This window comes from Tiliqua scincoides, chromosome 1, assembly GCF_035046505.1.
Source record: "Tiliqua scincoides isolate rTilSci1 chromosome 1, rTilSci1.hap2, whole genome shotgun sequence".
Taxonomy (NCBI): Eukaryota; Metazoa; Chordata; class Lepidosauria; order Squamata; family Scincidae; genus Tiliqua; species Tiliqua scincoides.
In genome coordinates, this window is record NC_089821.1 from 129,850,646 (window position 1) to 129,865,041 (window position 14,396).

Consider the following 14,396-nt stretch of genomic DNA (forward strand, 5'->3'; position numbering starts at 1 on the left):
GAAAATGCTGAATTGCTCAGTCTAAGCACATTCCTAGCATACGTGCTCGGTAATGATAATGACACTGCAGGATAAGATTGTTACTTTTCCCCTAGACTATCACACAAATGCTTAGGAACACAATCAATTTTCTTACACCAAATCTGTCACACCAGTTTAATAATATGAAGAAGAACATTCACCCAAAGAAGTCTGCCTGGTCAGATGAACCATACAAGGAAGGCGAGAGGTGGAGTGCTGGGTATTCCGCTACTTCAGTTCTCAGGTTGCCAAGGCCCATAGCGGCAGTCACAAAGAGCACAGGAAGGACAACCTGAGCGATAAAACCTTTCATGTTGCGTCGGGTGTGATGGAATCTCTTAACAAACAAAGCTGCAGCCTTTCTCAGCAAGAGCTGAAAGTCATTTGGCTTCCTAGATCTAACCAGTGCTTGATCTGTTGATCAAAAAGAGAATGAGAAATGGTGACTTTCCCCCCAAAACACACACAACCCATCCCACAGAATATGTGACGCAATTAGAAAGATACCATAAATGAATGTTCCAGTTCTCAACTATCCAAGATGCTGGAGACTTTTACCAACACTGTCTTTCCATAAAAGGTATGTGCAGGATTCACAAAATGTTTTTGCAGCCACTGTCTAGGGGCCCAGTCCAATCCAGCTTTCCAGCGCTGATTTCACCATGCCAATGGAGCAGGCACTGCATCCTGTGGTGGGGCAGTCAAAGAGACCTCCTCAAAGTAGAGGAATGTTTGCTTCCTTACTTTGGGGCTGCATTGTGACTGCATCGTGCTGGAAAGTTGAACAGGATTGGGCTCTAAGAGTATATTCTCAAAAGTTTTTATTTTTAATGAGACTTGAATGTATGCATTCAGCACTCCATATCTGCAAGGCACATAGCACCACATGGCATATGCATGGAAGCATGAGCTGCACTCAGGTGATACAATCTACATAGGACAAAGACTTCTTCTAACACAAAGAAACCACATACCCACTTCTTTTGGTCTGAAGCCACATGTCAAAATCTCTATGCTCTCTGCCTAGTTCTTACATAGTCGCCCTCCCCATGCGACAGGGACAGCTGCAGCTCAGATGCAAATTGTAAGTCTGGGTTGTGAAATCCAGCACTCAGTGGATTTGCTTACAGTCACAGGTGCAGTGAAAAAAAGGGTCAAAGAAAAAAAAGCAAGCTAATTTGAAAATTCCAATCTACATAGAGGTCTGATAACTGTGGGCATTTTTATATTTTCTATGTAAAATGAGCAGCATTTAGGAATTACATCAATAACAGACCCCACGTCAAATATTTCTAATGAAATGAAGCTAAGGCATAGCATCATGTAAATTATACAAAGCAAGCTGCAACTCCATGATAACGGTAATGGCCACTAGTCATAGAAGACATTTCTGTTTATCAGATCCACAAGGGACTCCTAAGAAATCAAAAAGAGAATATTGTCTCCTTGCATGTAAGTACATAACGTTTGTCGCAGGAAAAATGCTACTAATGGGCACATGTAAAGTGTGATTCTGTTCTGACAGATACACTGACATGAAGCTTCATATATGCCACCGCTCCAAGACTCCCACAGCGATTATGCTCATTTCATACATTCAGTTCACTGCTCTACAAGCTTCCATTCAGGGCAGCTCTATTTATTCAGCCAGGAGGGGGAAATAATGTCTGTCCTGGAACAGCTGCATGGATGGCCACTTTACAGCAGTGATTCCTGGGTATGCAGGGATGTTTTTCAAAAACCACAAATCCTTCTTAATTGCTCATACAACTAACTAGAATGCACAAATTCACATCTGCAGCTCCAAAGTTACTGGAGTTTTGCGAGCATTTCCTTCGTGCATGCAGTGGCATCATTAGGGGGTTGTAGGAGGCACAGACAGCAACAGGTGATGCACTGGGGGGAGAACGATACACCACTACTGGCTGAAATTATGAAAATCTTGGTAGTTTCAAATAATACTATCATGTTATGTATCATTCGATGTGTAATTTCACGCATAATGCATTGAAATAAACCATGTTGAAATAACTGTACTCTATCAAAAGTTATAGCCAAATAACCAGAAAAGGAAAATACAACTGGCTTATGTAACAAAAAGTGGATTTCTTTAACTCAAAACTGACCAATGAGACTGATTGTTCTGAAAGTTAATGAGATGTTATTATGACAGAGCAAGGAACCAATAAGGTGTTGGTATGAGTCAGCTCTCATCTCCACATATGAGAGCTAATACTAGAACTCATACTAGAATTCAGTTGTGTGAATATCATCAAGTTGGCCACTGGTTTTTTGTTGATTACTGATTTGTTGGGTGACCTGTTCTGTTATATATCTGAATAAATAAATAAAGTTAATGCGGGTTACACCAACCCTAGTGATGCATTTAGGTTGTATGTATTATATTGTAATTTATTCTGTATGGTCTGGTATGGGAGGAGGGTCATCATGGGGGGGGTGACACAGTGAGATCTTGCACTGGGTGACACAAACCCTAGTTACCTGCAAACATTTGAGACCCTGTGTGAATACTTAAGAAAAAAATGACTGCAAAAATCTGATGTCTGACCTGCATCTGCCACAACCTGCCTATGGAAAGCAACAGAGACTTTCTGTCCCCATTCAGGAACCTGAAGATGGTTCATGCAGGGAAAAAAAGCAACCCACTGATGAAGACCTTTGTGGAAGAGGATCCTTAGCTGATATTGTTTTGGAGCTTCAGGTTTTGCCTAAGGTCATGAATGCTTTCAGTGCCTATGGTTTGGGGCCACAAAAAATAGGCAGTCCTGCATGGCATTGGCTCACACCTGCAGTTTGAAGTTGTACAGCCCAGACAGAGGCTTGCCACCTCTTGCCACCAGTAAGAACTAGCCTGAAAGTCAAGCTGGATTTCCAGTCACATGTGGCAGCAAAAGCTTCTAAAAACAAGTTACCGCTTCAGAGCTATGAATCTTGTTATGCTGTGCCCCCTGGCCTCTGCAGATTGGTTGCTGATTGGGACTTTAAAATTGCCAGTTTTATGAATGAAGCAAAAGGCGACTTCATAACTCCTTCTCTCCAACACCATTCGATTTCAGAATGATCAATATTATTGCACAGTCCCTTTAACACTGACTGACAAGTCATTCACCAGGATGTCTATGAATAAAACACACTGCCCACTCCTACCTCCACACAGTGATGAACTGGCACGAATGCAGCACCCGCCATATCCTGTGGGAAAGTTTTGGCATGTTGAGGCCTCCCTGGAGGAAGGGAACATTTGTTCCCTTGCAAGAGGGAAAGCCCCAGCAGATGCCATGGGTTAACTCAGGCCTGTGCCAATGATATCAATAGCGAAAGTCTGTGTTGATCTGTGAAGGCAGATTGGACCCCAGAAGAGGGTTAGGATTCAGCAGGTACTGATGCTGATGAACCCACCACCTTTCTGGGCCCAATCTGCTCTCCACCTCACCCCATCTCCTCCCCAATCGGCCCACTCCCACCCCATTCCACCCACTGTGCAGTCTTACCTGCACCAGCAGGTATCCCCTGTCTGTCGTAGCATGAACTAACTCACTGCTTGCAGCAGCGGCCAGACCATGGTCGCTAGCATAGCGACTCTGAGTGCCATGAAGTATATTATGCCAGCAGAATGCATGTACCACTGGCATTATGTGCCCTTAGGATTGGGCCATACTTTCTTAGCAGTAAGTTCTCACACTGAAATAAATGATACTCCTATTGGAGTCACAGAAAGATTAATACCATCTTTGTCGGTGAAGTTATCAGCATTCATCTCATCGTTATCCAGAGTGCAAGTGGGCACCTCTTCAGGCAACTCTGCATTGATTCGATCATCTTTTGACAAATCTTTGGTCAAATTGAGAAACACCTGCAGGATGTCAAAATGAAAATGCAGGCTGTACAACAAGAGTTTTAAAAGGCATGCATAGCTTCAAGCAAACTTATAGAACTTAATCACTGCTAAATCACGCTTTTATTTTTTTAAGGTTCTATGAGCGAAGGCCAAATTTCATCATTTTGACCAAACTTTTTTGAGCTCTCAGTATCTTTTAGAAGCTCACCTCTTCCACAGTGCTATCTGAAATTCCAAAGCAGCCAATGTGAAGATCATCTAAACCACTGTCCAGGCCTTTCAGCAAAGACTGATAGGCTGCAGAGACACTACTGTTAAATGGGGGGAGGACATAGACCAACTCTCCACCAATGTCTTCCTTGAGATAGGCTTCTGGGAGGTGAGACTGGATCATAGCTGTCACTGCAGATGTATCACACTCTTCTGCCAAGCTTAGGGCTGGGGTCTAAGGGAAGCAGGAAAAATACACCAAAATTCAACTTCAGATTTTGAGCTCTTATTTGCTTAGAACCTAAAACTTTGTTTAAAGTATGGTTGTAAAATAATTTGAATTTTTGAGAGAGAGAGAGAGAGAGAGAGAGAGAAAGAGAGAGAGAGAGAGAGAGAGAGAGAGAGAGAGAGAGCGCAAGATTGGAGCAGATATAAGAAATCCTCCCTCAAAAGGCAACAGAGGTTACTCCATTCCCCCACACCACACTCAGCCTCAAACTACAGGTTGGATGGTTCTGACATTCTTTTAACCCAAAGTAGTCCTGTGCCAGCTGCATTTGAATGGAAAAAGGGAACATGGGCGGAGAGACCCTGTTTAACTATTCCAAGTTCTATCATTTTTAAAATCTCAAAACAGTCCTCCTTTTTCATTGGGAGAGGTTCAAAATCAGCTTGAGATTTTGACACTGAAACAGAGCAAAAGTTAACAGATTAACTCACCTTTTCTTTGCTCCAACTTTCAGTTTGCCCAGACTTGTCTGACTTAAAATGCAGAGAAAAAAATCATAACTCCATCTTAACTGTAGTTTCCACCTCAGTCAATGCAATATGCTGCTAGTGTACTGAGGGAGAAAGGAACAACTTGCCATTTAGCTATGCCATAAATCCTAGAGATTGCTTGACCAGTTAGCAGGGATGCAATGAGAGGTTGGCCAGGTGAGGCATACCAGGTGTTCATGCCCTTTAGGGTCCACCTGGGTCCACCTGGCCAGGTGATCCCCAAGTACCAGTGGTATTAGTAGTGCCCAATCAGCCATTGCTGCATGGATGGCAAAGGGTTGCCATGGTGTGAGAGAAAATCTCACTGGCTAGTAGTTGGCCAATTCTGTAGTAACTGCCGATCAAAATCTCACTGGCTAGTAGCTGGCCAATTCTGTAGTAACGGCCGATCAAAATATCAAGAGATATCAGGAGAGGATACTGTTCTCTGGGCTCTGTGGTTTGCCTATTTCTGTCATTAAGATGTGTGGATTCATTACATCCACCCAGACACATTTCTGTAACATAGATGCCACCTCACCTTCCTTCTCAAGCTGGTATTACTTTTCAGTAGTACACTGCTAGACATTCTCATGACCTCTGAGAATATGCAAGTGTTCATATTACAATTACAAACCTTCTTTTTAGTGAGGGTCAGGTGGTATCCACTGCCAAACTTTTCCTTGAGATAGAAAGGTGACCCACAGCACTTCAGCCCGCCATTTTCCAAGAATGCAATCCTGTCACTCAAAACCTCTGCCTCATCCAAATGATGGGTAGAAAGAATAATTGTTCTGCCTAGGAAAAAAAGGAACTTTTAAAAAAGCAAAATATTGGTATCTTGCAATAGGCAGGACAGTATATAAATGAAAAGTGCACATGGAATTCCAAACAGAGACAATGGCATGTTATGGGTTGTTTTTTAAATGTATTTGGTGGCTATGCCACAAGGTTCATTTATTTAGATATCACTTTTTGTAGAAGCTTTCCCAGAAATCTGCTGAGTTCCAACTTCTTTTTTTTTTTAAAGAAATTACCACTGTACAGCTCTATTGCCGCATCCCACTCCTAGAACAGACACAGTGGGGCACAAGGGTCTGATGCCTGCAGACGCAATGCCTATGATTGTTACTGGCTTCACTTAAAGCCACACAGACTATACTGCTAGAAGCAGGGAGGAGATGCAAAGTACTTTTCAAATCCACTGGAGTAGACACAGAAATTGGTATATCAACATAAATATATCAACATAAATATAGTGAAATCTCCCCACCTTCTGCCACATGTACATACACATCCCTATAAAGCACAGTAGACAACTCAAAGCAGGAGGATGTATACAGGAGGCATATGTATGTAAACCACCTTGAATAAAGTCAGAGGAGTAATCCGATGACCAGAAAGGCGGTATATAAATACCTAGTTGTTATTATTATTATTATTATTATTATTATTATTATTATTATTATTATTATTCAGCAGCCCCAGATCCAGCAATAATACATTCACTGACTTCATATGATCACTCTGGTTGGAGTAGTACCCAGATTGTAATGTGCTAGTCCTCCATTACTACGTCATTATAAGGATTAAGGAAAATTGCACACAATCAGCACATGAGCGTGCCCTGTGGATGCACTATTCCTGTATGTAACCAAGGGCACAAGCCTAACCTGGTCTACTCAAGTCCTATTTTGTTCAATGGGGCTTACTCTCAGAAAAGTGTGGTTAGGATTGCAGCCCAAGTTGCTTACACGTGATCAGTCAGCACTGGCCGCTTGCTCAACAGGAGTAGGACAGAATTAATAGAGAGCCAAACAGTCCAGGTTCAGTCCACCTAAGAGGTAATTGGCACAATCATAGGACCAGTGGCGTAGCTAGTGCATTTGAGACCTGTTGTGGGTGTCACGCCTCCTTCCTATACGACACATACTAATGGAATAAAGTAGTAATGGAAGATGTGGGAGGCAGGATAGGGCTACTAGTGTATATGTATAGTTTACTGAATGAGGGGTTGCCCAAGTCACTTGCCTGATGGTTCTTCCTTCATTGAATTTCTTCAATGAATTTCTTCAATGAAGGAAGGACCAACAGGTAAGCGATGCAGGCAGCCCTGTATATTTTACTCTGAGTGGAGAGTAAAATACAGAGTAAAATAAATATTTTATTGTGAGAGGGGAGTAAAAAAATGCAGAGGCACTGCCCATGTTAGCACCCCTTATGGTTGGCAACTGGGCCAGAACGCCGCCCACCCCCTTTGCTACGCTATTGGATAGGATTGATCATGGGGTAAGTTCTTAGTGCAGCCCTCTGTGGAAATAAGGTTCCCTGGTCTTGGGAAGCTGATTTTCTTGTTGAATTTTTAGAACACTGCAGGAAAACTTTGAGAAAGACACGTCAGCCTGAACATTCTTTGACAGACACACAGCCCGATCCTGAGCTGCCCATTGTGCCGGGACTGCCAAAGCACCCTGAGCAGAACAGGGCAGCCACTGGGGGCTTCTTGAGGGAAGGAAACCTTTGCCCCCTTCCCCCCAGTAAGGGAAGTAGCCCCGCAATGGGGCTACTTGATTCTGTGGCAGCCCTTAGGTGGAGCAGAATCAAGAGCTGCTGGCCTGACATGGAGGCTCTGGATGCGGCAGAACAGAGCTCTGCCAGTCCCACCTCCCTCCCGCCCTGCTCCCTCCCCCAGCACGCCTCCTCCCCACCCTCTCCCTGCCCTCCACCTCAGAACACCTCCTCCCCCGTCTGCCCCCATGCCCCAACCTGCCTCTCTGTGCCCCATGGTTCAGGCACCTGCTGAGCAGCAGAGCACCAGCAATCCACCAGCAGCAGCTCAGCACCAGCTGGCACTGAGCTACTTCTGATGCTGGGCTGGTGTTGAGGGCCATGAACATGCTTTATGGCACATTTGTGAGTACAAGTTCAGGATTGGGCTCACAGGAGGTAAGGCACTGGAGACTGGCCATGGGCAGTCCTGATCTGACAACCTTACCATTTTATAAGAATAAGTTTCCTTTCAGGGCTACTTGCTATTTTGTTCCTGAGTCCCATCATCCAAGTTCACCCAAATAATCTTTATCAGTAGTATGACAGTACTAGAAGCAACTGTGGGTGTAATTTCTTTGGAAAAGGATAGACTGTATCACCTTTTCCACCCATATTACCTTTTCTGTTCTTTGATATAATGTCCCAGATGCCTCTCCGTGAACATGGATCGACCCCTGTTGTTGGTTCATCCAAAATCACAACCCTTGAGCCTCCGAGGAGGGCAATAGATATGGACAGCTTTCTCTTCATCCCTCCTGACAAAGAGCCAGCCAGCTTGTAACGATGGTTATATAATCCGGTTTCCTTCAGAGTCCTTCGAAGCAGCACCCAGAAATAAATAAATAGTGCTTGTTGTATGTAACTTCAAAAAAGGGAGCTATAAGCATAAGCCATTAGCACACATGAAAAACTGCTTGAGCCTGACCTGCTTACTCAGAATTGACACAATGCACAACAGTGATTTAACATGTTATTAAATCTTGGTTTCATTCATTATTCTTTTTAAGATCTTTCCAAACTTCTGGCCAATATGTCAAGGTTAAAGGCTTGGAGCCACTATCTGGAAGCACAATGGGAGGTTCAAATGTACATTTGGCCTGCTTCCTGCTGCCCCAATGACACAAAGCAGCTGCAAACTCATTTTAACTGGATGGTGAAAGCTGATTTATGTCTCTAAAGAGGCACAAAGTAGCCTTAGAAAAACTGCCAATAAAACCCAATCAAAAAGACAATAATAATGAGGGGAAGTGCAAGAACTACTGTTCTTGGCTAGGAGATTAATTTGGATTAACATGATAAAACCCTGACTTCACTACCAATATTTCAATAGACTTTATTATACTGACTCAACCGAAGAAAGATGCACATTCACTTGCATCACCCAAATTATACCTGCTCAGTATGTTAGGAGACCTCCTTTCTTCCTCTTCAGTTTTTGATGCCCATGTGACTCAACTGCTCAGCTAATGGCCCAAACCTATCATCGGCCAGACTGCATAAAGTAAGGGCGCTGACGTAGACTCTGTGGGCTGGCTGGGTAACAGGCAGGCTTCGAGATGTAAGTAAAGAAAATGTTTACTTATCTCCTCTGCTGCTCTCTGGTCCCCTGTGGGTCTACTCAGTTCTCAGCTATTTTGCTAGGAAAAAATCTGTTCTGTCCAAGAGATCATGTTGGGTCCAGAACAGGAAAACCTGGATCTTGCAGATGTTGCTACTGAGAAAATCCATCCTGTCCTGCCCGTCACCAACTTTCTCAGCAGCCAACCTGCAGGTCAATGTCACTTGCACATGGTCTTCTGAACCTTGTTCTGATAGAACATAGCATAAGGCAGAACTGTGGAGCAGCTGCTTCACTAACAAACCATGGAATGTGCTGGTGGATTGTGAGACCCATCAGCATATCCCATGGATAGGACTGGCCCCAAGACTTGAGGAAATTGAAACTGTCAAGCTGCACATTGTGAAAACAAACAAGTTTAAGTTTACTGGCACATATTTTAAAAATTTACATCTGTAAATTGAGCAATGAAGCATTATTTGCAACTCTTTTTTGGAAGAAATATTCTACCTTATGCAAAGTATAATCCTCCCGCATAAAACCAAAACACATCATCACCTTTTCCTTAGAGTCATTCTGACATACCTTTTCACTTCCTCAAGCCGCTCCTCCTTGCTCCAATGGGGCATCTTGATGTAGCCATACAGAAGTAGGTGCTCCTTTGTGTTGAGGTAACTAAATAACACGTTGTGTTGCATGCAAATTCCCATATTTTTCCTAATAATATCCTGATCAGTTCTGATATCTTTACCATAGACAAATATAGTGCCAGATGTAGCAGGGAACAAACCAGTTAGAATAGATCTAGAAAGGGGGGAAAACAGAAAATAGTTTAGGAAAATAACCAGCATTTTAGTCCATAGCAGATAAGAGCTAGTAGTAATTAAGGGCGCAGTCCTAACCCCTTATGTCAGTGCTTTCCAGCACTGACAAAGGCAATGCAGTTCTGAGGTAAAGGAACAAACTTTCCCTTACTTTGAGGAGGCCTCCGTGAGTGACACCCAACTGCAGGATACAGCACAGGTCCCACTGGCAACACTATGCAGTGCTGGAAAGCACTGAAGGGGTTAGGATTGCGCCCTAACACTACAGTCCTATCCACATTTAACAAGGTTTTTAACCAAGAAAGACTCTCACAACACATTTTCATAATAACTAGAGGTGTTTGTTTCTGGTAAGAGAGAATTACAGCCGGGCAGCCCAATCCTAACAGGCAGCCCAATCCTGAGCTGCTTGGGGCACCTCCGCTTGGCGGCACCACAAGGGCTGCTGCCAAATCCAGTGCCAGGAGTAGGGGACATTCGTCCCCTTCCCCCAGGTAAGGGAGGCAGCCCCGCAATGGGGCTATTCTCTTTAGCGCAAGGGTACCACTAAAGTAAAGGCGCTCGTGTAAGGCACACAGCCTCCACAAGCGCCTAGGATCCTGCAGAGCAGAGCTCTGCAGATCCTTCTCCCGCCCACCCCCAGGCATACCTCTGGTACACCCCAGGCGCGTCACACTGGCGTCCCCCCTCCCCAGAATGCCCCCGTCCCCGCCCCGTTTGCCGTCCCACAACCCAGTGGTCGCAGGCAGGAACCTGGTGGTAAGCCCCCCAAACGTGTGTTATGGCATGTTTGCGACTGTGGTCCACGCCGTGGAGGCGCGGTGCGGACCATAGGATTGGGCCCTAAGGCTGCAATCCTATACACTTTCATGAGAGTAAGTCCCACTGAACATAATGGGACACTTGTGACTAGACAAACCTAGGATTGCACTGTAAGTCTTACTGAACACAGTGGGTTTACTTCTGAGTAAAATAACACCATTTTCAAACACCGCTAATAACTGTGACCTATCTTACATGGTTGTTGTAAGAATTGCATCAAAGCAATTCTTGTGAAGTGACTTGAACTGTCACAAATATTGTGTAAACAGTATCCCTGAACTGCAGAATTTGCAGTGCTTGCAAACATTACAAGGTGTGTGAAGTGAATCACAGTGGTGTAGCTAAGGTGGGCAAAGGTGTACATTACCCTCGATACTACTCCTTGAGGGGCTGTATTAGAGGCCTCCAAAAGGCACTTCTGGTTTTTGGTGAAGACTGGAAGTGCTTTTCGAAGGCCTCTAAGACACTCCCTCAAGGTGTGGTGCTCAGGGCCTCAGAAGGTACCAAGTGGCTCCCAGGACCTCAGCAGGCCTCTTAGAGATCTCTGAAAGGCACTTTTGCAGGAAAATGGATGTGCCTTTCAGAGGCCTCCAAGATGTCATATGGGGGAGGGTGTTAAAATGGGGAGTGTTAAAAAATTTTGTGCTCCCGGGTACCAGATGCTTTTACTATACCATATATTAATCACATAAGGCAGACATAAGCAGATGCTGAAGGAGTTGTAGGCTCTTACTTGCTCCTTCACTCAACAGTTTACATGTACACTATGAGCCAGAAGGAGAGTGCTTGTCTCCTTTTGATCAGTGCAATGCAAACAATTGTTGATATGATTTTTCCCAGCCAAGTCAAAGTTCTTGACAAAGTTCTTTCTTTTCGTAAGTGTTTAGCTTTCCTGCCAGAACTGAAAAGCATAGTGCAGACTTGCATCCCACACAATTAAAAGGAAATAAATATTTTTAAACCAATCAGAATTTGCATATTTCCGGATTTTGAAAACTGAAAGCTCTTCAAATTGTGACAAATTTCTATTTTAGTTTTACTCCCAAAATTTCAGTTGTTACACTGTGGAAGATCAGTCACAGTAGATATGGAAACTATAGAACAAATTCTGAAATATACTCCAATTGTATGACCGTAGGCATAACCTCCAATGATGGAATTGTAATGACACACAGAATATTCCTACAAATTAGTAGAGATGAAAGGCCAGTAATTTACTCCAATGGTTTTCTGTTCCTGCCCAACTCAGCAGGTCCTATGGGCAATGACAGCCACTGCACCAGTAGACAAGATAAAACAAGCTGTATTGCAGGTCATTCTCCCACTACGAGCATTTGAAATCCAGACTTAGCTGCTGTGGCGCAGTTCTATAGCCATTTAACAAAATAAAAATCTTTAGAAACCACAAGTGTACTGCATATACATCTGTTAGCCCAGGAGCAGAAACTTCTCTTAAAACGTCCTGTCAGTAATAAAGAAGACAAAGCACAAATCATTTGTGAAGGAGTAGGAGGCCTGCTGAGATAGATGAAAAGCACTGAAAATAGATGGCATAAGAGAATTTCAAAAAAAAAAAGCAAGTCTCAAAGACAAAATCTGATCCACACCATGTATTCTCTCACTTATCCTCACTGGATACAAAGCTGTCTTTCTTGCTGTTCTGAGTGACTCCTCTTCAAAGAGAACTTACATGGTGGTAGTTTTTCCAGCTCCGTTGTGACCCAGCAGCGAAGTGATGTTTCCTTCATAAAAGTTCAGGTTGAGATTCTGGACAGCAGCTTTGGATTCATAAATCTTTGTTATCCCATGAAGAGAAACTCCCACTGGTAAGTTAGAAGGTTCTGGTTCAAGGTTAGAAGGCAAAGCACTCTGGACATCTATAAAACAAAAAGAGCAGGAAAACTTTGTACCAACTAATAGTACTCACTAATTGTGAGAACTTTCAGAGGAAACATACGTGGAGGAGGAGACTTTCAGAGGAAACATATAGAGGAGACTTTAAAGAAAACACCAGGAGCAATAACCATAAACAGTATGGGATGAAAATTTATCAATACGGAGAATCATATGAGCTGGATGATCTGTAGAGTTGTGTGTCTGTGCTTTGCTGCAGGACTAAGGTAAGGGCATGTGTATACATATACATATACATGCAAGCATCCCTCTCTTTTCCATCCCTCTCTTTTCTAACCCTCCCCCTTTTCCTGTACCTTGTCATATTCTTCAGCCTATACAGAGCTCAAAGTCACATATCCCTCAAAGCATTCACCTCTCAAATTTAAATTAGAGTTCTGTGACTGTTTTGTTGTCCCAGAGGATAACAGCCTTAACCAAAACCTTCCTGGATCCTTGCTGGGTTTAGCTGACACCTAGTCATTGATCCAGTTCACTCATCAGCCTCAGGATTGGGAAATGTGAATGCTTGTTATTTCAAATCACCCTATCAGAGCTTGGCAGGCTAGTCTCCCAAAAGTGGAAAAACAGAGCAAACCAGCTGGGTTAAATTGTCAGATGGGCAAGGGATGGAAGGCTTAAGATGTGCATTATGTCTTGCAATAGTGAGATACCAGCAATCCCAAATAAAAGCCATCATGGTGTCTGGCTAGGACAGAGTTAATTCCTAAGAAAATCTTTCACTCCAGTGCCAGGAGGATGTAGAATTGTAAGTGAACTATTGGGCAGAGCAGTCCAGAGACATTGTTGTGCTTGTGCAGGCCCTCTGCGCTGGCCCAGGAGTGTTGTGAACTTCCCATAAAGCATGTTCCCAGCTACTTGTGAGCCAGGCATGGCAGTGCAGAGGTGTGCGCCAGCCAGATGAAGCCCCAGATAGGAAATCTGACGACCAAAGAAAGGCGGTATATATATATATACTTATATATATATACACCTGAATAAATAACCCCCACTCCTGCCTAGGTAGCCTTAGCTGGTGCAGATCCGAGTACCCCATGGGGTGGCTGGGGCTTGACATGGGGTAAGGAGAAAAATATCCCCTTACCCCAAGGTGACCTCCAGCCAGCACCTAACCTGTGCTGGACATAGTACAGGCCACTCAACTTGGCTGTTCCAGCACAAGTTAGGATTGTGCTCTGAGTTAGCGAAGTCTTCCTTAGACTAAATTAAATGATTAATGATTAAAACAATCCTGCCTAGTACTTTAACCCAAGGAGCAACTGGCCTGTCTCTGAAGCTTTGCTTATTTTTGGCTGCCCAGAGAAGTCATGAGTGCATTATGTGATTGTATGAGGATGTGTGAATGAAAGAGGGAGAGAAGCAAAGCCAGGAGGTTAATTAAGATGCTTCCACCCCCACCCCCCACCCCAAGCAGGCCTCTTGGCTAGAAGCAGTTGCATCCCCTAGAACAGGAGGAACACTGTGGATTGACAAGTGTGGGTGACATGGCCCCAACAAGAGAGGCAGCACCCATCACAAGCACCAGGGAAAAGGCACCACAGCCCCAAGAATTTGGTTTTCAATTCATCTGGAAATTGAAACCTTCAATTTCAATATGAAAGCCATTGAGAGCTGAGTAATGGTGGGAGAGAGGCATGCCTTTTTCTCCTGCCTGAAGGGCTACCCAGAGGCAGGCAAACAGAATGCAGGGCTATTACAGCCCAATTCTATCAGGCTGCTATGTTAGCAGAACACATGTTCCACCTGCACCAGCTGCTGAAAAGCAGCTGTAAAGCACTGGATGACAGTGCAAGCTACCTGCACCAAGGCTGAAGCTTGCCCCTGTCTTGCCTCACAAACCTTATAGAATTCTTTGAAAAGGTCAACAGGTATGTGGATG

At 43.9% G+C, this 14,396-nt stretch overlaps 1 protein-coding gene across 1 annotated transcript in view; it reads right to left on the reverse strand.

Annotated features, from left to right (window-relative positions):
- ABCA12 (ATP binding cassette subfamily A member 12) overlaps nucleotides 1-14,396 on the reverse strand; it is a 142,887-nt gene that overhangs the window by 41,036 nt on the left and 87,455 nt on the right. The window contains exons 28-34 of the mRNA XM_066622088.1: nucleotides 12,294-12,480; nucleotides 9,543-9,761; nucleotides 8,017-8,213; nucleotides 5,487-5,647; nucleotides 4,089-4,325; nucleotides 3,769-3,895; nucleotides 183-435 (exon numbers count right to left, since the gene is read on the reverse strand). Coding sequence (XP_066478185.1) covers nucleotides 183-435; nucleotides 3,769-3,895; nucleotides 4,089-4,325; nucleotides 5,487-5,647; nucleotides 8,017-8,213; nucleotides 9,543-9,761; nucleotides 12,294-12,480 — 1,381 coding nt within the window. The remainder of the gene's footprint in view (nucleotides 1-182; nucleotides 436-3,768; nucleotides 3,896-4,088; nucleotides 4,326-5,486; nucleotides 5,648-8,016; nucleotides 8,214-9,542; nucleotides 9,762-12,293; nucleotides 12,481-14,396) is intronic.